This window comes from Cnephaeus nilssonii (genome assembly GCF_951640355.1).
Source record: "Cnephaeus nilssonii genome assembly, chromosome: 3".
Lineage (NCBI taxonomy): Eukaryota > Metazoa > Chordata > Mammalia > Chiroptera > Vespertilionidae > Cnephaeus > Cnephaeus nilssonii.
The window spans coordinates 57,922,669-57,947,983 of NC_137074.1; the positions used below are offsets into that span (position 1 = coordinate 57,922,669).

Consider the following 25,315-nt stretch of genomic DNA (forward strand, 5'->3'; position numbering starts at 1 on the left):
AAATGCACTGATAACTTCTAATGCAGATTTTTTAAATTGCGGGATGTGGCCCAATTTATAAAAATAGTTTACCATTAATCTTTTTTTCTTCTGTCACAACATGCTTTTTTTCTTTTCCTCTTAAGATGTTAATTTATCATGCAAAGATTTTTTTCATTAAGTGCATTAATGCTTTTGTTTGTACAGGATTTTTTCAAATCAGGAGGACTCCCCGTAGTTCCTAAATGTAAATCCTTAGCAAATGACATGCCAAGACGATAGCTCCATTCCACGTGGGAAACGGCAAATGCAGCCATACCTTGGGATTCTAGCCAGGGTTCCAGCCTTTCGGTTGTACAGTGTCTCTGATAAGTCTCTCTTATGATAACTTCAGATGGGCTGTAACGGACATTTTGTAGAAGAAACTGGCTTCTAGCAGTTGAATAGTGATGCTGGGAATTAAATTTGGTTTCCCTGAATTATGGTTTCTCAAAGCAGTCACAGCTTCTTTAGAAGTTTAGAATTGGTACCATTTTTTATCCTTGTATTTCAGCATTAACTGTAAAGAAAAAATAGTCACTGTGAGATGTTAAAAAAAAAAATCTTAAAAAGTGTTAAGCAAGCTTATATTGAGTTAATCATGAATATCTCAGTAAATCTTAAAACTTATAAAACTTCCTTTACTTTGTAAAATAATGACAAAGTCTTTTTTTAGAAAAACAAACCAAGCTATAAATACTCAGCTGACAAGAAATAATTTTCAGTGATTGAGACAAAAGGAGTGTGTGGAGCCTGGACTCGCCCTGAGCTCCACGTTGCAGCAGATACACAATATACAGCATACAGAACTAATGGGAGATTTTCTTCTAGGGCAGTGGTCGGCAAACTGCGGTTCGTGAGCCACATGCGGCTTTTTGGCCCTTTGAGTGTGGCTCGTCCACAAAATACCACGTGTGGGCATGCACGTACAGTGCAATTGAAACTTCGTGGCCTGTGCGCAGAAGTCAGTTTTCGGCTCTCAAAAGAAATTTCAATCGTTGTACTGTTGATATTTGGCTCTGTTGACTAATGAGTTTGCCGACCACTGTTCTAGGTTATCCCCAAGATAATGGAGTGTCCATGTATTACAGCATTTTTAAAAAGGATTTTTCTCCCAAGTACTGGAGGGACTGTAGTGGGACCCAGGATGACTTACAATGAGTGGCATCTCTATGTAAGCTTTCTTGTGCTGGACCTAAATGTTTAAAGTTATTACTGTGTGAAGATGCCTACATTTACTTAGTTACCTCATGTGCGTGTTTGGAAAATGCTTCCGCACTGGTCATCATGCCCGCAGTTTTCTCCTCCAGCTCTCCTAGCCTCTGCCCCCTCTCGTCCAGTGCGATCCTTGCTCGAGTCAGCTCTCCCATCACCCCGCCTGCAGCGCCTTTCATCCCTTCGATGCTGCCGGGGCCAGGAATGTGCTGGGCAAGGCTGCGGGATGCTTTTCCTGCTGCAGCTTCCCCAACTGGGAATTCAAGCCAGAGCAATAGAAAACATTTGTCAGTAATTCAAATAGTGGCAGTCAAGTTTATTACCAAAGTACTTATATTAAATCCTACCGTCACACTTCTCCAGTAAGAGACAGACATATTTGACCCTGTCATTGCACTTACACAAGAAAAATGCCTATGAAAGAGACTGTGAGAGCTATTGTTGCCACATCCCTTTGTGTGTGTGTGTGTGTGTGTGTGCGCAAGAGCGAGTGCCACACCATATGGCCTAATCACATTTTTTTGGTTATTTTTAAATTACAGTTGACATACAATAATACATTAGTTTCAGGTGGTACAACATAGTGATTAGACATATATATACTTTATGGAGTGATCATCCCAATAAGTCTAGTACCCATCTGACACCACACATAGTTATTAAATGCTATTGACTATATTCCCTATGCTGTGCTTTACCTCCCCATGATTGTTTTGATAACTGGCATGATAACTGGCCATTTGATTTCTTTTAAAAAATATATATTTTATTGATTTTTCACAGAGAGGAAGGGAGAGGTAGAGAGAGTTAGAAACATCGATGAGAGAGAAACATCAATCAGCTGCCTCCTGCACACCCCCTACTGAGGATGTGCCCGCAACCAAGGTACATGCCCTTGACCGGAATCGAACCTGGGACCCTTGAGTCCACAGGCTGACGCTCTATCCACTGAGCCAAACCGGTCAGGGCACCATTTGCATTCTTAATCCCTTTATCTTTTTCACCCAACCCTCCAAACCCCTCCCTTTCGGCCATTACCAATTTGTTCTCTGTATCTGTGAGTTTGTGTTTTATTTGTTCGTTATTTTTTTAAAGTTTTTTTAGTCGGCTGTTGCTTGTTTGGGTTTTTGGACCTTTGATAGATTTTGGGAAAGTTGGGCCTCTTGTGTGGAGGAGCCACTGGAAGAGGCTGGGGCCAGGCAGGTGAGCTGAATGGGATGGGTGTCAGGGATCCCCATGCTGGGGTGAACAGTACTAATTTGGTTAATGGGGAGCACCGATTTGGTCCCTCTTGCACTGGTGGCGGGTGGGAGGGGAGCTCCGCAAAGGAACAAAGGCACCTGCCAGGCTCTGTCCCTGGAGAGCTGCTCTGGCCCTGCCCTCTCCCCCCCCCCCCACCCCCCCAGCCTTGCCCTGAAGTTATCAATTTAGCTGCTCCTGTGCTGGAAATTAGAGTTATGAGTTTTTGAGTGAGTGAGTCTGTGTAACAAGCAACTTGAGGTTCTCCGCAGTCTCCAGTAGCCCCCTGTCCTTCCCAGATGTGATCCCCACAGCTCTTCACAACCAGATGTTATGGGGACTCTGCTTCCTGCTACTGGAGCCCTGTGCTGGGGAGCCCGGTGTGAGAACAGACCTCCGGCTCCTCAGGGGACCTCCATGACTGAGAATTCCCTTTAGATTCTAGTCACCACACTGGGGGTGTGGGACCTGCCCATCTGAGCCTCGGCCCCTCCTACTAGTCTCCATGGGGTGTCTGTCTTCTTTATATTCTTAGTTCTAGGAATTCTGTTCAGCTAGTCTTCAGGTGGTTCTATAATCTATTGGTAATTTCGAGGTGATCATGGGAGGAGGTGAGCAGGGTTTGCCTATTCTGATCCTGACAGGTAGCACGATAATTGCATCCTTGATGTTGCTGAATTGGGGTGTTCACAGCATATGTGAACTCACATTAGTGTCTGTTCCAATCACAGGTCTGTTCTTTTGTTTAAATTTGGACCCAAGTCTTCATTCCAGTGTTCTCTGTTTATCTTGCTATCAGCCTTTATAGGTCTCAGTTGTTTTTAAATATTTCTCTCTCTCTCTCTCTCTCTCTCTCTCTCTCTCTCTCTCTCTCTCTCTCTCTCTCTGTGTGTGTGTGTGTGTGTGTGTAAATACTAGAGAATGGAGTATATGCATGATGGGCATTAATATAAATATGATGAAATTTGGTTACTTCATAAAAGACTAAACATTTACCTATCATTTACAAAGCTCGGTTTCATTTAATTTTATGAAGTAATTTTTAAAAATTGAAAAACAACTGCCTTGGTAAAAATTTAGTGAGCATTCCCAAAGAGGCAACATTAGGAATGGAATCTAGTTCTGTAAGAGCCTTAATTGGGATATAATTCACACACCATAAATTTTTTCCTTTTAAGTGTATAAGTCAGTGGTTTTTAGTGTATTCAGAGTTGTGCAACCGTCATCACTATCTAATTTTAGAACATTTTCATTACCCCAAAAGAAACGCCATAGCCATTAAACAGTCACTTCTTGCCCCAGTGCCTGGCAACTACTAATCTATTTTCTGTCTCTATGAATTTCTCATTCTGGACATTTTATATAAATGAAATAAATCATATAATAAGTGACCTTTTTTTGTCCTCCTTCTTTAACTTAGCATGATGTTTTCAAGGTTCATCCATGTTGTGGCATATATCAAATTTCATGCCTTTTTATGGCTGAAGAATAAATATTGAATTGTATGGAAGCACCTAGATGTTTTGCAGAGGTAAAAGTTTAAAAGATTTTTTTTATCTGCAAGATCAAATGATGATAAGATATTCTAGAAAACCTTATCCCCCCCTACCCTTTTTGTAACCTTCCTCCCTTTTGGAAACCATTAACTTGTTCTATATATCCATGGGTCTGTTCTTGTTTTGTTTGTTAATTTTTTTTTCTTTTTAGATTCCACATATTAGTGAAATCACAGTATTGTCTTTCTCTGTCTGACTTATTTCATTTAGCATAATACCCTCTAGGTCCATCCATATGATTATAAACTAGAGGCCCGGTGCACGAAATTTGTGCACGGGGTGGTGTCCCTCAGCCCAGCCTGCACCCTCTCTAATCTGGGACCCCTTGAGGGATGTACGACTGCCAGTTTAGGCCCAATCCCACCAGAATCGGGCCTAAACTGGCAGTCGGACATCCCTCTCACAATCCAGGACTGCTGGCTCCCAACTGCTCGCCTGCCTCTGCCTGATTGCCCCTAAGCACTTCTGCCTGCCAGCCTGATCACCCCTTAACCACTCCCCTGCCAGCCTGGGATGCCTAACTGCTCCCAGCTGGCCCGATTGCCCCTAACAGCCCTCCCCTGCTGGCCTGGTCTCCCCAAACAGCCCTTCCCTGCAGGCCTGGTCCCCCCCAACTGCCCTCCCCTGCAGGCCTGGTTCCCGCCCCCCCAACTGCCCTCCTCTGCAGACCTGGTCCCCCGCAACTGTTCTCCCCTGCAGGCCTGGTCCCCGCCAACTGCCCTCCCCTGCTGGCCTGGTCTCCCCCAACTGCCCTCCTCTGCCAGCCCAGTCACCCCTAACTGCCCTCCCTGCTTGCCTGATCACCCACAATTGCCCTCCCCTGCAGGCCTGGTCCCCCCCAACTGTCCTCCCCTGCAGGCCTGGTCCCCCCACCTGCCTTCCCTGCTGACCTGGTCTCCCCCAAATGCCCTCCTCTGCCAGCCCAGTCACCCCTAACTGCCCTCCCTGCTTGCCTGATCACCCACAATTGCCCTCCCCTGCAGGCCTGGTCCCCCCCAACTGTCCTCCCCTGCAGGCCTGGTCCCCCCCAACTGCCCTCCCCTGCTGGCCTGGTCCCCCCAACTGCCCTCCCCTGCAGGTCTGGTCCCCCCCCCAACTGCCCTCCCCTGCTAGTCTGGTCTCCCCCAACTGCCCTTCTCTGCCTGCCTGGTCACCCCCAACTGCCCTCCTCTGCTGGCCTGGTAACCCCTAACTGCTCACAACTGCCCTCCCCTGCAGGCCATCTTGTGGTGGCCATCTTTGTCCACATGGGAGCAGCCATCTTGTATCTTGGAGTGATGGTCTATTTGCATATTACTCTTTTATTAGACAGGATGGCAATATTTCATTCTTTTTTATGGTTGAGTAATATTCCATTATATATATATATATATATATATATATATATATATATATATATATATCATATCTTCTTTATCTAGTCATCTATCGATGAACACCTAGGTTGCTTCCATATCTGGATACTGTAAATAATGCTGCAATGAACACAGGGGTACACATGTGTTTTTTAATTAGTGTTTTTGTTTTCTTTGGATAAATACCCAGAGTGGGATTGCTGGGTCATATGGCAGCTCTATTTTTTTAACTTTTTTAAAGGAATATCTGTACCATTTTCCATAGTGGCTGCACAAATTTACATTCCCATTAATAATATACAATGAAAATACATTCTTGACTTCTTTCTAAAAATGTTGCCTAATATCTTTCTACTGATTTTTTATTACTGATCATCAGAGTCTCAGTGGTAGATATTAAAGTAATTTGCTCTGTAGTATTGATAAACCATGTGTTCAGAAGAAAAAAATCTGTTTCCCAGCAGTGGTTAAAGGCAGGCAGGTTCAAAAATGTTGGGTTTTTTTTTACAGGCGTTAGTAACTGAATGTCTTCACTCTGCCTTGCAAACATGATCTACTTGCAAATGACACATCTATTAGCTTACTCATTATTTGCATGAATTTTACATACTATTTTTGTTAAACTATTTCCTACTATAAAGTGATCAACTTTATTCAGGTTTAATAAACAGAAATAATTTTCATGGTATAGAAGCAAAATAATCCACTCTAGAATTTGAAGTCATATATTATGTTAAGTCACACACACACACACACACACACACACACACACACACACATCTTCTATTTTGCAACACAATTTTAGGATCAGGAGTTTACTCACAGAGCTCTTCTCTGTCAAAGGTTTGTCCACTTCCACCAAACAGTCCCTTTAGGAAACCTCTGTTTTGAGCTTCTGGCGTCTCTATGGGGGTAAACAGATCTCCCAGCATGTCCTGTATCCAATTCGAAGAAAAAAGCATTGGAGTAACTACAAATAAATCAATAGATCAAAAGATAACACTGTAGTTGTTAGAGCACATAATGAAAAGACAGTTTGCTTTCCATATTTTTCTATGATTTTGCTTTGCTCCCAGTCCTGTCTCTGTCATTCCCTCTCCTTCTTTTCCTTTTCTTTAGGAATTGCCATCCTAAAATTTTCATATTTCTGCGTTCTTATTTCCTTTACAATTAGAAAGCATGGGAAAATAGTATATTCACTTTAGGTTTAATTTTCACTTGGTCAATGACTATTAATCTAGACTTCTGATCTTTTTCAATTACTAGCTTCTGCCTGACCTAGTCCCTCTCCTAAACAAGCATGAGTTCCCTATGAAATGGGAAGCCTGTGGTGGTATGTGGAGGAAGGCTGGATTTGTTTTTATATCAAGTACAAGATTATGAAATGGCTCAAGATAACTTAAATGAGTCAGATAGGCAGCTACTGCATGGTGAGGCACAGTTGAGTTGTTCTCAATTTGGTGTGCTTTAGTGACTGGAGAAAAATCTTGGAAATACGGATGCTCAGGCTTTACTCCAACACACTCAATCAGAATCTACAAAAATGCGCTCTGGTTATCTCTACTTTATACTTGTTCTCCAGGTCTTTCTAAAGCAGATCAAAATTTGAGAACTATCAATATGGGGGAAGGGACTTCAACCACAAGTCAGATCTGTGACCTAATGCCAGTTTGTCTAGGAGCTTGCTATATGACTTCATCTTCATCTCTCCTCACCTCCACTCAGCAGACCTGAGCTCTCCTCTTTAATCCTTTCTCTTTGGAATTGGCAGTATACCATCTATTTAGTTTCCCAAGCTAGAAACCCAGGAAGAGTTATTAATTCCTTCCTGTCCCTCACTCCTACCGCTAATAATCCTCCAATCCAACTGACTACACTTCTTAGCTATTGAATCTGCTAACTTTCTCCATCCTCACTGCTGGCTGCCTCATTTCAAGCCACTGTTATTTTTAGCCTTAATTATTTTTTAAAAGCCTCCTAATTGCTCTCCCCACCTTCAGTCTTTATTCCTCAAAACCAATTGCTATACTGCCACCAGAATACTAGTTTCAATAAACACTTTGCTAAATCTTTTAAATGACTTCCTGTTGCCTTTGGGGGAAATGCCCTTGGGATAAAAGGAGCTTAAAGGTGATCCAAGCTCTGTTCTTGACTAATTCTCCAGCACCATCCTCACTCTTTTCCCTTCCCAACTCTGAACTTTGTTGGCAGTTTCCTAAGCCTCTGGGCTTTTGCATGGCACTACTCTGGCAAGAATATCACCACCTTTTCCACCCCGAGCCAGCCATTCCCATGGGGAACTCCTACTCACCCTTCACTCTGTAGCTCCCTTCGCGCCCCCTCCCCGCCCCCCGACTCCCCCGCCCACCTCATAGCTTGCTGCCCTGCCCCCTCCTGTAGCTTTCCCACGCCTGCTTGTAGCTCGCTGCCCCACCCTCATAGCTGATCCGTGATCCAGTCCTTAAGCTTCACGGGGTAACGACTCTTTGCATATTACATCTTTATTATATAGGATTCCTAGAGACTAGCCAAGTACCAGGCATAGAGGATCAACTCAGTATTTGTTGAGTAATGATAATAACATTATTATTTATTTTAAAAACTTTCTATATTTCAGGCACTGTGCTCAGTGCTTTATATGAATTCTTCCTTGATTATCACACAATGCTCTAAGGTAGAGCATACAGGTAGGCTAAGTAAAATACCCACAGTCTTGCAAGTGGGCAAAATACACTTAAATAGTTCAGATCTTATACTCTTAAACTCTATGTTATAATAAATGGCTTTTAGTTTTCTTATTTGTAAAATGAGGGGATTGAACCAATAAAATTTCTAAGATATTTTTAAATTTTTGTGACCACTTGTACTTACCCAAGGTTACATAGGCTTTTATATTTATTCTGTTTCTAGGCTATGCTTGCTGCTATGATCAAGGACAAATGCTCAATTCTAACCCACAGAATAAGTATGTGTTTCTTTTGTATGGCTTTTAACCAAATTAAGTTTTCCTTTAAAAAAGTCCATGAACTCCCTGAATTGTATGCAAAGTTGTTGTGTGTACAGACATATCCTCCATCCTGGAGGAAGAGTTTATCATCTTTCAGAGCATTCTCCACAGGTAAAAAAAAACAAAACCCAAAAAATTAAAAATTAACCATTAATATGCATAATCTTCACATTTTTCCCTCTTACTTACTTTTTCTGTGTATACCTAGAAACACACTTGGTAGGGTCACAGTGATGAACATAATATTCAAGACATATTCTAGGAAAGGCATATTTATTGTCTGGCCCAATAATGTTTTAGCTTTTATTTTTAAAACAATGCTTTTTTTAAAAAAATATTTTTTAAAGAGAAAAAGGGAGGGGGGGGGAGAGAGAAAGAAAGAGAGAGAGAAACATCAACTGGTTATGGGCCATTTTCCCCCTCCCCTCCCACGCCACACACACATGCACTCTGACTGGGCATCAAACCTACAACCTGGGTATGCGCCCTAATCGAACCAGCCACCTTTTGGTGTACGGGAAGATGCTCCAACCAGCTGAGCCATACCGGCCTGGGCAGTATTTTAGTTTTTCCACATTCTCTCTCTTTTTACAACCATTCCAATGATTTTTTTGTGCCTGACCTACCTGTAGATTATCACACATTTCTTGGCTGTACGTTAGCCGCTGAATTTCAGTAGGAGAGACCAGATATAATGCCTGCCCTTCATTAGTAAAACAAAATGTCCGTGCTATCCTCATGTCTGTCAGTGGCAAATAATTAACATCCAACATTGGGCGAAGACTAGGCAGGCTGCATGGAAAAAAAGCAAATCCACATTTTATATTCAAATTGTTAGAAGCTTTTAATTTCTTAAAAGCTGTACAGAACAATTTTTATACCTCTATATTGTGGTTGTTTCTTTTTAATCTCTTGAAGTCTCAGTGTAATAAAATGACTTCGACATAAAATTGTATACATAAAAAATCCTGGGCACAATTCTTCTATCTTAATCCATCTAGTACTTAGCAAATGTCTTTGAAGATCGAATTAAGTGAGTGGCCAGAAATTTCAGGATACTTTTTGCAGCATTTCACAGGTTTCTACAGTGTGGTTATAATCTTTGGTTATGACAGAAACACTACCGCTAGAAAGTGCCTGACTGCATACTTGGTCTTTTAAGGCAAAACTCCTGAGTTTGAGGAGGTTATGAACTGATGGCAACATGGAGTGGATTCAGTTCACTTTGCCTGGGAATGGAGTGGCTTTGCTCTCTATTTCTTTACTCCCTCAGTACACAGGAAATGGAAATTACCTATGACTACACTGAATGCATGATTAATAAATATAAGCATGGCCAGGGCTGTAAGGGAATGAGAATAATACATAATAGATGAGAATTTGTACATCCAAATGAATACCACTCATCTCCTAGTGTCTTACTGAAAGGCTAGCTATATGCTTATCCTAATGTTATGGCCAATGTTTTCCCTTAAATTCATTTTTTTTTTTAAACAATGTCCCTTGGATACTGTCATTCAAGCCAGTTTTGCAAACTACTGAAGGAAACGTCTCATTGCTTGTAAATCACACCTCAAATGCCAAGCGGAGAAAAATAAACTTGTAATTATATCCCAAGCTTTGAAATCATCCTACTAATTCCCATATGCACAATGATTTTAAATTATTCCAGATTATAAAACCAGCACTTTGAAAAAAAAGTATTAATTTACCATCTAAAAATAGTTTGCAATTACAATTTAAACCCTAGAACCTTACCATATAAAATGAGACCTGAAATATGTGCTGTTGGAATAAGCTTTTCATGAGGTCCTAGCAGTGTGCTGTCCAAGGTGGTAGCCACTAGCTACATGTGCCTATTGAGCAGTTGATATGTGGCTCGTCTGTATTGAGATGTTCTGTAAGTGTAAACTATATACTGGATTTCAAAGACTTAATATGAAAAAAAATATTATTAAAAAGTATATGTTATCGCATTTCAAGTAACTAAACTCATTTGGATATGAGTCCAAAAGACACCCAGTTAAATAGAATCCATGACAGATTCAGTCAAATTAATGGGTGGTGGTGGGGAAGAGGTTAATTCATTAATGTGTAAAACGGTGGATGCAAATAATACTTTATTTTCTATGTCCTAGAGAAGCTAAAAGGATCAAATTAAATTCTGTATGTAAAATTCTTATGTGGACTATGAAACATAGTAAAAGTAACAGTTCACTTATTTTCCTTATAGTTTCTTTATCTTTATATTTCTAGTGCCTAGTATAGCTTCTGGGAGATAACATAGGCTCAATAAATATTTGCTGAATGAATGTGTGAGTGACTGGAAAATCACTCTTTCCCTAGATTCTTTAATGTCAATTAAAATATATTTTTATTCACAATGCAAAGCATTTTTAGCAAAACAAAACAAAACACCCAACCAAATAAAAAAAAATAAAAAAGCTAAACTCTTCTCAAAGTGTAGAACAATAAGACATTCAAAAACACAATGAAACAAGGATTTCAGGTTGCTTCTTTATAACATCTTGCAGATTACACATATACTTCTCAGAATTGTACCTTGTTGGCACTGTTGTGATTACAGATAATTTATAAAGAAGGCAAGTACCTCATTATCATGATATGCCCATTGGCACAAAAGCATGCCAAGCAGGCACTGTTACACATGACCACCACGTCTGCTTGCAGTATAAAAGATGTTTCGGTGATGTTATGAACATAAAGGCAAGTCTGAGAAGGCAGTGAGAAAACTTTGGCTTGTTTTTCTGAGCAGATTATTGTATACTGATGATCTCCTATTTCTTGTGACAGAGAGGGGCAGTTCATGACCAATTTCCTTCTCCAAGATTTTTCATTTTCATCTATGTTGTTTGGGTCCCTCCAAACTTCATATGGTGGTTGCATTAATCCACCAGTTCGATCCATACAGGAGAATGTTAGCACAGCTCCTTTCAATGAGAGGAATGTACCTGTAAAAAACAATTTTATGTCATTGACATGTGAAATTCTTTCTAAAACAGCTGTTATTCATCTATGGGCAATAAATGTTTTATATTATAATTTATATCTATAGTATAATATTGCAATAATATACATGAATCAGGTTTGTGAGTCCATTAGTTCCAACAACTTGCATGCATAGAATGTTAATTCTGACAGGAGCCTAAGACATAAACTTGTTGCCGAAACCGGTTTGGCTCAGTGGATAGAGCGTCGGCCTGCGGACTCAAGGGTCCCAGGTTCGATTCTGGTCAAGGGCATGTACCTTGGTTGCGGGCACATCCCCAGTAGGGGGTGTGCAAGAGGCAGCTGATGGATGTTTCTCTCTCATCGATGTTTCTAACTCTCTATCCCTCTCTTCCTCTCTGTAAAAAATCAATAAATATATTTAAAAAAAAAGACATAAACTTGTTGTATGCCCTCAGCAGACTAATAAGAAAGTGGAGACCCAGAAAGATGATTAGACTTGGGCCAAGTCAAGCTAGTTGCTGAGTCTGGACTAGAACTCAGGTTTCCTGATTCCTAATCTGGTGTTCTTTCTTTATACCATATAGTCCTCCTTAAAATCCTTTCTTTAAAAAGCAAATTTCAGAAAGTGTTTAATTTTTATTTATTAAAATAATTTCAACTGAAAAAACAATCATGTCACCTGATTCCACTTCTCTCATAGGCTCATTCACTAGGAAATGTTGTTTTCCTTCTTCTGAAATTGAGCACTCAGAATACATTTGATGCAGTTTTGCCATCTAGAGTCCATGCTAACAATGCTGATTATATGGAACAAAGCAAACTACCTTTGGCTCTTGGGCAGGCTAATCCATCTTTATACCGAAGAGCGGTTTACTCACCTGCATTCTCCAAGTTGAATATCCAGGCCAGATTACTACCTGTGGGTGATTTTCACCTGTCCCCGAAGACAGGATACTACAAAGCTTTGAAGGTAACTTGAAGATTGACCTTTTGACATTTCCAGACTCTCCCTTAAGCAGTGCCCTAGCAGCCTTTTCCCCCCTATGTTCTTTAACATCATAGAGAGAGTAACAAGATTAATCAAGCTGATAGGCTTCAGGAGTGTACAGAGACATGAAAAAGGAAGGTGATATATAAAAATGCATTCCATTTAGAAAGTACTTTATAATTTGAAGTACTTAAAATTTATCACATTCAAATAACAAGTTTAGAGCTTTAACATCTCAGTTGTGTTTTTAAACTCACATTAAAACCAGAATGTGTCGCCTGTGAACGTCCTGCTAGGTAACTGAATAGGATAGGAGAGTAGGGGCTTAGGCCTTCAGTCTGAGGGTCAAGGTATAAAAAAATTAGCTCTCCCAACCTCCCATGAAGAAAAAATAATTTCAAAGCCATAAAGAATAATTACAATTAATTTAGAATTGATCCTTCTATAAAAGCACATCTCCTAACTACCCGCCAAGGGAAAACTTTTCTAAGTATACATATCTTAGCATCCTTAATTTAGGGATAGCCTAAAGTAGGTTAAAAAGATTTTTAAAAAATCTACATTTTTAAAAGCCATTTTATTTATACCTGATACTTACAATCACTAAAATGACAATTTCTCAATAAGCTGCCCTTGCAAAACAGCTGCTTTTTCCCCTAATTTGTGGTAAAAAGTCTGTTTATATTCTGTGCATTAGGTATTTACAGGGTTTTAAGTTTTCCCAACAATGTATTATTAATCTTTATCACTCCATCTTTAATCTTTCCTAACTTAAAACAACAACAACAAAAACTTTAAGCAAGTCAAAATTACAATCTACTATTTTGGAAATACACCTCATTATAGAGTAAGCTTAAATTTAAGGGATTCTAGAAGATCTTAACAATTCAATCTACAGTAAATAACTGACCACACAATTAATTAGGGATTCCCTCTTAAAGGAGGCCTCACTGGCTAGAAGTATACCTGACTCCAGTTTTCTAAATAACCTGCCCTCCCTACTATAACCTTCATTCATTCAATCAACAAGTATTTATTGAAGGCTTACTACTAGCTCTGTTTTAGGCACAAGGGACATAATCCTATATAATAAAAACCTAATACGCTAAGTGTCCAGTTGTCTGGTTGTCCATTCAACCAATCAAAGCATAATTTGCTAATGATATGCTAAGGCTGCTCAACAGCTCGCTATGATGTGCACTGACCACCAGGAGGCAGATGCTCCAACCAGTAGGTTAGCTTGCTGCTGGGGTCCGGCCAATCGGGACTGAGCTAAACAGGCCGGACACACTCTGAGCCCTCTCAAGGTCCCTCTCTGGCTGGCCAACCTCCTGTGTCCCTCCCTGGTCCAGATTGTGCACCAGTGAGGTCCCTCTGCCTGGCCTGCACCCTCTTGCAATCTGGGATCCCTCAGTGGATGTTGGAGAGCCGGTTTCAGCCCCACGGCAGACTGACCAGTCGCTATGATGCGCACTGACCACAAGGGGGCAGACATTCAATGCAGGAGCTGGCCCCTGGTGGTTAGTGCACTCCCAAAGGGGGAGCACTGCTCAGCCAGAGGCCAGGCTCATGGCTGGCGAGCGCAGCCGTGGTGGCAGGAGCCTCTCCCGCCTCCATGGCAGTGCTAAGGATGTCGGACTGACTGAAGAGCGGGCCTAAGCTGTCAGTTGGATATCCCCCGAGGGCTCCCAGACTGCAAGAGGGCACAGGCTGGACTGAGGGACCCCGCCCCCCAGTGCAGAATTTCGTGCACCGGGCCTCTAGTAGTGAAAAAAAAGGCAACCCCACCCCCTTCATAGAACTTATTCTATGATAGAGACAGACAATATATATGATTACTAAATATATATATATATGTATATATATATATATATATACACACACACACACACACACACACACACACACACAAACACACACACACACACACACGCACGCACGCACGCACACACTATGGGGAAACAGTAAAGCAGAAAATGTATAGGAACTATTGGGAAAGAATGTGATTAAATTTTAAGTAGAGTAGGTGTTATTGAATAAATGTTTGTACCTATTCCCTCCCCAAATTCACATATTGAAGCCTTAACTGCCAGTGTGGGTGTATTTGGAGATGGGGCCTCTAAGGAAATAATTAAGGTTAAATGAGGTCATAAGGGTGGGGCTCTGATAGAATTTGTGTCCTTACAAGAAGAGTCTCTGTGGGGACACAGGAGAAAGGCCATGTAGGAGCACACAGTGAGAAGGAAGCTGTCTGCAACTCGAGGACAGAGCTCTCACCAGATACCAACACCTCTGGCGCATTGATTTGGGACTTCCAGTCTCCACAAGTGTGGGAAAATAAAATTCTGTGGTTTAAGCCACCTAGTCTGTAGTGGTGTGTTACCGCAGCTTGAACAAAAGCAGAAGAGAAGGCACCATATTGTGGGAATTAGGGCTCAGGATACCAGCACAGAATGTTATATTCTGACTACTGTGATTATCCTTCATCTCTGATATAGGAATCTCATGTTTGCTATCATCAATAGTGAAACTGACAACCTAAGTTTATCTGCAAGTAAACTTAACATCTGTAATCTCAACATTTTACAGATCCATGACTTCCTAGAGCAGTGAAGGGCAGACACATAGGAGATAAGATCAGAGAGATAATATGGAGCCAGGCCATGGAGGTTCTTGTGGGGCACAGTAAAAACTTAGATTTTTACTGAGTTTGAGATGGCAGGATTTTGAGAATAGAGTGATATAATGTAATTTTCATTTAAAGGGATCACTCTTCCTGCTGGGCATATCCTACAGGGAGTCAAGGTTGGAAGAAGGGAGAACAGTTGAAAAGTCAGTATAACAATTCAGGTGAGAAATGGATAGAGGCTTGCTCCAACCAGGTTGGTAATAGTAGAGGTGTTGAGAAATGATCAGTATCTGAGTATATATTAAAGGTCAAGCCCAGAGAATTTGCTAATAATTGGATTTAGAGTGTGAAAGAAACATAGTGGTCAAGGATGATTCTGTCTTTGACCTGAGAAATCAGAAGGATGGAAACACCATTAATAAATATGGGAAAGCCTATGGAAGAAAGAAAAGGATATCAGAACTAAGTTTTGGACATGTTAAGTTTGAGATGCTTACTAGGTGTCCATCGGGTGTCAAATAACTGGATATTTATATGTCAGGAATCTGAGGATAGGTCCAATCTATAAAAAGAAATGAATGACCTATCCTATCTAATAAAAGAGAAACATGCAAATTGACCGTACCTCTGCTGCGCCCACAAGCCACGCCCACCAGCCAATCAGGAGCAAGTATGCAAATTAACCCAACAAATATGGCGGTGGCCACAGAGCTGGAGAGAGCAGGAGGCTTGGATTGCCCCTGGTGATGGAGGAAGCCAAGCTTCCCACCCGCCTTGGCTGGCTCTGGCCTCCACTCAAGGCTACAAAGTTTCAATTATAGAAGATAAATAAATCCCAGATACCAGGGCCTCTGCTTGGGTCGCCGAGGGGCATGGCCAGCCTGCAAACCACCACAGGCCCCTCGCCCAGGCCGCCCCATGCCCCAAGGGAACTCCCACCCTGATCCGGGACACCCTTCAGGGCAAACCAGCCGGCCCCCACCCACACACCAGGCCTCTATCCTATCTAATAAGAGAGTAATATGCAAATTGACCATCACTCCAACACACAAGATGGCTGCCCCCATGTGGTCAAAGATGGCTGCCCCATGTGGACACAAGAAGGCCGCCACAAGATAGCCAGCAGAGGAGGGCAGTTGGGAGGGACCGGGCCTGCAAGGGAGGGCAGTTGGGGGCAATCAAGCCTGCAGGGGAGGGCAGTTGGGGAGACCAGGCCGGCAGAGGAGGGAAGTTGGGGGCAACCGGGCCTGCAGGGAAGGGCAGTTGCAGGGGACCCAGGCCTGCAGGGGAGAGCAGTTAGGGGGGGACCAGGCCTGCAGGGGAGGACAGTTAGGGGCAATCAGGCTGGCAGGGGAGCAGTTAGGCATCAATCAGGCTGGCAGGGAGTGGTTAGGGGGTGATGAGGCTGGCAGGCAGAAGCAGTTAGGGGCAGTCAGGAAGGCAGGCAGGCGAGCAGTTGGGAGCCAGCAGTCCTGGATTGTGAGAGGGATGTTCAACTGCCCGTTTAGGCCCAATCCTACCGGGATCAGGCCTAAATGGGCAGTCGGACATTCCTCGAGGGGTCCCAGATTGGAGAGGGTGCAGGCTGGGCTGAGGGACCTCCCAACCCCCGTGCACGAATTTCGTGCACTGTGCCTCTAGTAAGATTATAAATGGCATTTAAAGTCATGAGGCTGGCTGATCTCATCTCAGGCTTGAATACAAATAGAAAACAAAAAATGTTCAAAGATTGAGTATTTGGGCATTCTGAGATTTTAAGTCCAGTGAAATGAGGAGGAAACAGTAAAGAGAACTAAGAAGGAATGGTTAGAAATGTAGGAAGAAAACTAGGTAAATAAAGTGTTCTGGAATCCAAGTGAAGTGTTTTAAGGTAGAGACGATGGTAAATTGTGTATTGTGTTGCTGATATGTCAAGTAAGATATTGCCTGAGAACTGACTACTGGTTTCAATAATGAGGTCAGTGATAACATATATGGAGATTTTTGCTGATTGGTATGGCTGAAAGCTATGGGTGAAATGCAATCAAGGGAGAATGGGAGGTAAGAGATCAACCAAAGAACTTGTATGTATATAAATATAATCAATGGACACAGACAATGGGGGAGGGGGTGTAGGTCAGGAGGGGGGGAGGGGATGGAGGTGGGGGCAGACTGGGAGACAACAATGGGGAAAAAAGGGGATATATGTAATACTTTCAACAATAAAGAATTTTAAAAAAAGAATGGAAAAATAAAATCGGAAACAGTGAATATAACAACCATTTAAAGGAGTTTTACTTTAAAGATAAAGAAGTGAAATGGGGCATTACAGAAGAATAGATTTAAGAGAGGGTTTTTCCTCTTTTAATGGAAGAAATAACAGTATGTTTGTATGCTGATTTAATAGAAACATTTAATATAATCAGAATTATACAATTATATGTAATATAAATATAACATATAATTACAAAAAGGAAAAATTGCTGGATTGACTTTCTTGAGCAGAATCTAGTGCGCACGTGGAGAAGTTGACCAAGTTAGGAGTTTACACAGAATAGTCATAAAAACAGGAGAGAATATAGAGACCATGGAGATACAGGCAGACAGGTTGGCAGTTATAGTTCTTATCTGATTGTTTCAGTTTTCTCAGGGAAAGAGGACACACATTGTTAGCTAAGATTGAAAACAGTGGGGGAGGTACTAGAGGTTTAAGGAGAGTGGAGAAAATTGCAATTGTTGTTCAAGAGGGCGAGAGAGAACAAAATAACAATAGTATGATTACCCAGCAACACAGGAGCCCATAGGAAGTTATTGATGATGTATTTCAAAACAAAACTATTAGTGTGGTTATATATTTTCCCCAGCCATATTCAGCTATACAGGTATAGAAATAGTAGGCAGAATTAAATTTAACCAGGATTTTGATTAAGCTTAATATGCATGAGTGCTATTGTGATTTATAATATGTATTTGGTCTTCATTACCAGTTGGGGCAGGGACCTTTAAAATTTCCTAAGTGATGAGAGCTACACAGGTGTCTTTTGTTATGTTAAGGAGGTGACTTTGGCCCTTGCTTTAGGGTGGAGGCTAGTTGCCAGGGGAACCAACCAGTGATTAGAGGATCTGCCTGAGGTAGAGGGGCTGGAGATAGAGTTCAATAACCAATGAATTCAATCTATTATACCTGTGCAGTGAAGCCTCCATAAAAACCCAAAAGGAGGGGTTTGGAGAGCTTCTGGGTGGGTGAAAAAGTGGAGGTGTGGGAGAGGCAAGGAAGCTCTGTGACCTTCCCACTTACTTTGTCCTGGCATCTCTTCTATCTGGATATTCACCTGCATTCCTTCATAATAAACTGGAAACAGTAAGTAACTAGTTTTTCTGAGTTCTATGTGCTGCTGTAGCAAATTAAACCCAAGAAGGGGTTGTGTCCTCAGATTTATAGCCGAAGCTCAGGTAGTAACCTAGGCTTGCGATTGGCTCCTGAAGGAGTGTGGGAGACAGTCTGGTAAGACTGAACCCTTAACTTGTGGGACTGAGCCCTTAACATGTGGGATCTGACGTTATCTCCAGTATCAAAATTGGGTTAAATTATGGGACACCCAGCCAGTGTTGCAGAGAATTGCTTGTTGTGGGAAAAATCCCTCCACACCTCTGTGTAAGAAGTGTTGTGAGTGTGGCACAGGAAAAGCACAGGAGGAAGGACTAGGTTTTTCCTTACACAGGAGGAACGAACTGCAGGCTGTTCCATTCCTGCCTGCGAAGTTGCATTTGCATGACCAGCATCACCTGGGAGCTTGTTAAAAATGCAAATCCCTAGCGCTCAGCCCAGACCTACTGAATCAGAAAAGCCGGATGGCACCCAATAATCTGTGTTATAACAACCCCTATTGATTCTGATTCCAACCACAGAGATCGCCACTAGAATGGATACTCTCTAGATGAGTTCCCTCTAAAATTCAATAGTTTAGCGATCTCAAATTTCCATATCATTGATTAGAATTTATTTTCAAGATAACCAAGATAAACTTATGTGAAAAGATTCCTTAGAAAAGAAGTGGGGTTTTCTTTGTGAAGAGTGAAGTATGGTAGCAACCATACATAGGTAAAAACTGCTGTTTGAATTTTAACCCTGCTATTCTGGCTTCTGCATGCACTTACTTGCTTAAACAATAGGGTAGTTACCTCAGCTTCCAGACTGAAACCTGGAAACTCACAAAGGTAATTTTCCTGTGATTCCCATTGACTCATGCAAAAATTGCTTTCGCAAGATAGGGCCACATTCTAATGTCCAGCAGGATGTGGCTGGGAACCCCCCTGTGGGTTGTTCCCAGCATTTAGAATTTAAAACAAAGGAAAATTTTTGTGGTTTAGACCTTTAAAAGGACTGCCTACACTTGAAACGGAGCGGTCGTGAGTGTGGACTCCACCTGCGTGTGGTGCTCTCGCGGCCGTCCTGGCCAGTTCAATAAATCCTTGCCTGCTTTTTTTAATCAATTAGCAGCCTCCGCTGGTCTTATTTTTGACTCCAGGGTTCCACCCCACAACAAAGAGGTTTTTGATTACTAATTCCTTCTCCTTAGTAGTTACAGGTCTGTTCAGACTTTCTATTTCTTCGTGATTCAGTCTTAGTAGGTTATCTGTTTCTGGGAATGTATTCATTTCTTCTAGGTTATCCGGTTTGTTGGCATATAATTTTTACTTCTATGGTATCAATTGTATTGGCTTATTTTTCTTTTCTGATTTTATTTGAGTCTTCTCTTTTTTTCTTAGTGTAGCCAAAGGTTTGTTAATTTGGTTAACTTTAAAAAAACACACAGTTCTCAATTTCACTAAAAAGTGAGCTAAGGGCTAAAAGAATTGTGCATATTTCTTTAAAAATTAGAAATGTAGTAAAAATGTTTTCTTATTGTGAAATAAATTTATAATTTAAAAAATAATCCTCTGTATGAGTTTGTTTCAGCTTTGTTGGCTCATTTTATTTTTTAGATTCCACATAAGTGAAATCATACAGTTTTTGTCTTCCTCTATCTTATTTCACTCAGAAACAAACTCATAAATGCAGGGAACAAACTGATGCTTGCCAGATAGCAGAGTTTTGGGGGATGGGTGAAAAGTGAAGGAGGGGACTACGATGTACAAACTGCCATTTATAAAAAAAAGTCATGGGTATAGGGAATATAGTCAATAATATCATAATAATAACTATCTATGGTGTCAAATGGTCACTAGACTTATGGTGATCACTTTATAAAGTATATAAATGTCAATCACTAATGTACACTTGAAACTAATATAATGTATGTCAACTATAATTTAAAAATAAATTTAAAAATGATCGAAATAGATTAACTTTTAAAATACAATGCATGTTATAGTTTGAATTGTACCCCCGCCCATTCATATGTTGAAACCATAAACCCCAGTACCTCAGACTGTGACTTTAAGATAGACTTTAAAGAGGTGATTACGTTAAAATGAGGCTGTTAGGGTGGGCCCTAATCCAATAGACTAGTGTCTTTCTAAGAAGAGGAGATTGGGACAGGCAGCCCCCAGGGGTACATGCATACAGAGGGATGGCCACCTGCACATCTAGGAGAGGCCTCAGAAGAAACCAAAATTGCCAACACCTTAATCTTGGACCTCTAGCCTTCAGAAGGATGAGAAAATAAACTGTTGTGTAAGCCACATGCATGCATTTATGTGAATTTGCAACACTAGTAGAGAGAGCTATTCCACTTACAATCTATAATAATAAAAGCGCAATATGAAAATCGACCAGCCGAAAGGCGGAAGGACCACCTGGAGGACCTTCTGGGTGAAGCTGGGGCTGCGGGGGCTGAGGCAGCCAGGGATGCGAAGGCTTTCTCTTGCACGGATTTCCTGCACTGGGCCTCTAGTCCTATATAATGAAAGCCTAATATGCTAAGTGTCTGGTCATCCAGTCAGCCATTCAATCAAAGCATAATATGCTAATGATATGCTAAGGCCACTCAACTGCTTGCTATTACGTGCACTGACGACCAGGAGGCAGACGCTCCGACTGGTAGGTTAGCTTGCTGCTGGGGTCTGGCTGATCGGGACTGAGAGGTATGGGTTGGACATGCTCTGGAGTCCTCCTGTGGTCCCTCCCTGGCTGGCCAACCTCCCACATCCCTCCCTGGCCCCAGTCGTGCACTGGTGGGGTCCCTTGGCCTGGCCTGTTCCCTCTCACAATCCGGGACCCCTCAGGGGATGTCGGAGAGCCAGTTTCAGCCCGATCCTGCAGGCCAGGCCAAGGGACCCCACTGGTGCACGAATCTGTGCACCGGGCCTCTAGTAAGTAATAACTCATGTATATGAATTTAGCACATCCAGTTTACTAAGAAAACACAACTTTATCTAACTTACTATACCATATATGTATGTTCTTTTAAATTAAAACCCCTTATGCTATCTATACTAATAAAAGCCTAGGTGGCCCTCGCACCCTCACATCATCACAAGATGGCCATCCCCATGTCGTCACAAGATGGCTGCCCCCACGTTGTCGCAAGATGGCCAGCAGGGGAAGGCAGTTGTGGGCAAACAGGCCAGCAGGGGAGGGCAGTTGGGGGCAATCAGGCCAGCAGGGGAGCAGTTAGATGTCAATCAGGTCAGCAGGGGAGCAGTTAGGGAGCGATCAGGCAGGCAGGCAGAAGTGGTTAGGGGCAATCAGGCAGGCAGGTTGGCGAGCGATTAGGAGCCAGCAGTCCCGGATTGTGAGAGGGATGTCCAACTGCCAGTTTAAGCCTGATCCCTGCCGGACATCCCCCAAGGGGTCCCAGATTGGAGAGGGTGCAGGCTGGGTTGAGGGACACCCCCTCCAGTGCACAAATTTCGTGCACCGGGCCTCTAGTCCTATCTAATAATAGACAGATATGCAAATTGACCATACATCCAACACACCCACAAGCCACGCCCATCATCCAATCAGAGCGAGTATGCAAATTAACCCAAACCAAGATGGCTACAGCCACAGAGAGCAAGGTTTCCTAGGTAACAGAGGAAGCCAAGTTTTCTGCCAGCCGTTGCAGGCCTAAGCCTCCACTCAAGCAACAAAGTTTCAATTATAGAAGGTAAACAAATTCAAACAAATGGCGGCAGAATGGAGCTTGAGAGAGCAGGCCAGGGTTGCCGCCGGCAACAGGGGAAGCAAAGCTTTCCACACACCCTGGCCGGGCCCACCCGCTTAAGGCAACAAAGTTTCAATTATAACCCCAACACAAATGGCTGCCGGCCTCGGAGGGAGCCCCAGGCTTGGCTCCGCTCCAGGCTACAAAGTTTCAATTGTAGAAGGAAAATAAATTCCAGATACCAGGGCCTCCGCTTGCGTTGCCAGGGGGCGTGGCCCGCCTGCAAACCACCACAGGCCCTCGCTCAGGCCGCCCCATGCCCCAAGGGAACCCCCACCTGATCAGGGACACCCTTCAGGGCAAACCAGCTGGCCCCCACCCCTGTACCAGGCCTCTATCTTATCTAATAAAAGAGTACTATGCAGATTGATCATCACTGCAACACACAATATAGCTGCCCCCATGTGGTCAAAGATCCTGCCCCCATGTGGACACAAAATGGCCACCACAAGATGGCCAGCAGGAGAGGGCAGTTGGAAGGCACCCGGCCTGCAAGGGAGGGCAGTTGAGAAGGACCAGGCCTGCAAGGGAGGGCAGTTGGAAGTGATCAACCCTGCAGGAGAGGGCAGTTAGGGGTAACCAGGCCGGCAGAGGAGGGAAGTTGGGGGCAAATAGGCTGGCAGCAGAGTGGTTAGGGAGTGATCAGGTTGGCAGGCAGAAGTGGTTAGGGGCAATCAGGAAGGCAGGCAGGCAAGCAGTTGGGAGCCAGCAGTCCTGGATTGTGAGAGGGATGTCCGACTGCCCGTTTAGGCCCGATCCCTGGGATCGGGCCTAAACGGGCAGTCGGACATCCCTTGAGGGGTCCCAGATTGGAGAGGGTACAGGCTGGGCTGAGGGACAACCCCCCTCTATGCACGAATTTCGTGCACCGGGCCTCTAGTATATTAATAAAATTCTTTTTAATTAAGAAATGTTTTTCAGATAACTTTTATGATAAATAGCAAAGAGAACAAATTAAAAGATATTAAAAAGAATAACAGGAGGAATCTCACTCATCTCTTCTTTGAATGAAAAAAAGATAATTCAAGTAGGTAGAGAATACAACATATGCTTTGGGCAATAGGATAAAAAGGAAAGAAACTGTGTGAAAAAGATGAGAAGTTTATCAAAGACGTTATGCTGTTATTTTCTGAGTCTATTTTTTAATCATTTACCTTATATTATCCATATCTTTGCCATTTATCCTACATTTGAGAGCTTTCCATTACTTTGTCTTCAAAGACTTCTATTGCATTTTAATTTTTATCGTATTTTTTAGTTACAAAAAGTTCTCTCTTCACCTCCAATTGTTCTCCCCTCCCCATTTTTGCTTCATAGATGCAATAACTTCTCTCTCCAAGACATTAAGTTATGTATAGTCTGTTTGAATAAATGTTTTCTTCTCCTTTCATTTTCACTGTTTTTTCTATGCTCTGCCCCTCCCCCTGCCGAGCCACCTCAAGTCAGATAATTCTAGTTTAATTGTTCTGAGTTCTTCAAGAATGATACAAAAACACTCATAGGCTCTGATCTGGCATGGAACTTTGGAGAAATGCTTCAACTCATTAAAAATAACTTTTTAACTTTTGCATTGAGGTTTTTCCTCAGTTCAGGGCTTCTCAGGAACTTCTTTTCCACGGCACTGTTTAGGTGGGCTGTTCCAGTTTACTACCATGGAAGTGGTTGTGCTATTTTACCCTAAAGGAAAGGTAAGCTGCAATACCACACATGTTGGAATAGTATATGACTTAGGAAATTCTCAATAGTTCCTATTATACAGAATACATCAATACAATGAATGTATTATAATACCTTATATCTAAATTTTAAAAAGTGGCAAAGAAGGAATAACTAAACTCTTACCGCTTGGCAATACCATTACTGGCTCTGTGAGTCTTTGTTCCTCTGCTGAAGGGAGGCTCAGGGACATGATTAACACCATCCCCAGACTAGTTCCAACAAACAAACAAGGGGAGATGGTGGAGTCATTTTTCCGAGCGAAGGACTCCATGAAGTACAGTGCTGTAATTGCTTCTTTCGAGTCTTTGTCAATACTGGAAATGCTAGAGCTTCTAGAACGAGTATAGGAGTTTTCTCGGCTGTCTGTGGAAATTTAAAGAACAAAAATTAAATGTTAGTGTATTTCCAGAAAAAGTAAAGTCAGACTTAGTGTATTTCCAGAAAAAGTAAAGCCAGACTTAGTTCACGAAAACCAAAATTATGAAGGGGACATAGAATTTTATTCTTTGTTAGCTGATCTGGAAGGCAGCTTATCCAGTTCGCCAGTTATTTTGAAGAGGAAGAGACTAAAGTGCAGAGCACAAATCAAAAATGTAAGCAGGGCTGGGACTAGAACTTGACTCTCCAGTTCACCATGCTTTTCTTTCTACATCACCTCACATGTTAGTTGAAATTCTCTAATCTGGAAAAAAAAATTTAGTCTAAATAGTCAAAGTTACAAGAATTTCTGGTACCATTTTAATTATGCTTCCCGTCTATCTATCAATTGTTGTAAGTATTCCTAACGATTTCTTGGCAATTTCCACTTACTGACAACATGGTGGCTGCTAACCTGAAGGATCACAAATGCTCTAATACCGTGGTCAGCAAACTGTGGCTCGTGAGCCACATGCGGCTCTTTGGCCCCTTGAGTGTGGCTCTTCCACAAAATACCACAGCCTGGGCGAGTCTATTTTGAAGAAGTGGCGTTAGAAGAAGTTTAAGTTTAAAAAATTTGGCTCTCAAAAGAAATTTCAATCGTTGTACTGTTGATATTTGGCTCTGTTGACTAATGAGTTTGCCGACCACTGCTCTAATACATTTCCTTAATGCACTTTTTGGTTTTGCTATATCTGGAGTAATTACAATTGTAAAAAATTGAACTATTTACCAAGGCCAGACAGCAAATGTTATCTTCCTGAACTAATTCCCAGCTTCCTGCCTTGAATCCAAATTCAGTCCTAATTGCGTAGGGCCAAAAAAGAAGCTGTGGGCAGTGCCATCTTTCTGAGGCTGCAGCCCACTTAAAACACAGGATGGTTTCAGGTTCTCCTGCTCATCAACACTTAACAGTGCACACACTCCAGCAGCATAAACTCACCACCTCAGTTAAAGGGTATTAGGAAGGTTGTATTCTTAGGAACTCCCCCAGAGTACAAGTTTCTCATATTCTTCTTTCTATTGCCTTCACTCACCTTTCCCTCTTGATAGGTAGACTGTGACTCAT

At 42.1% G+C, this 25,315-nt stretch overlaps 1 protein-coding gene across 1 annotated transcript in view; it reads right to left on the reverse strand.

Moving 5' to 3' along the window:
• Positions 1-496: 496 nt before the first annotated feature.
• The window catches only part of STXBP5L (syntaxin binding protein 5L), a gene marked incomplete at its 3' end in the record, with an annotated part of 214,250 nt that continues 189,431 nt past the window's right edge, over positions 497-25,315 (reverse strand). The window contains exons 23-28 of the mRNA XM_079766307.1: positions 23,953-24,192; positions 11,002-11,362; positions 9,017-9,182; positions 6,207-6,318; positions 1,266-1,486; positions 497-538 (exon numbers count right to left, since the gene is read on the reverse strand). Coding sequence (XP_079622433.1) covers positions 497-538; positions 1,266-1,486; positions 6,207-6,318; positions 9,017-9,182; positions 11,002-11,362; positions 23,953-24,192 — 1,142 coding nt within the window. The remainder of the gene's footprint in view (positions 539-1,265; positions 1,487-6,206; positions 6,319-9,016; positions 9,183-11,001; positions 11,363-23,952; positions 24,193-25,315) is intronic.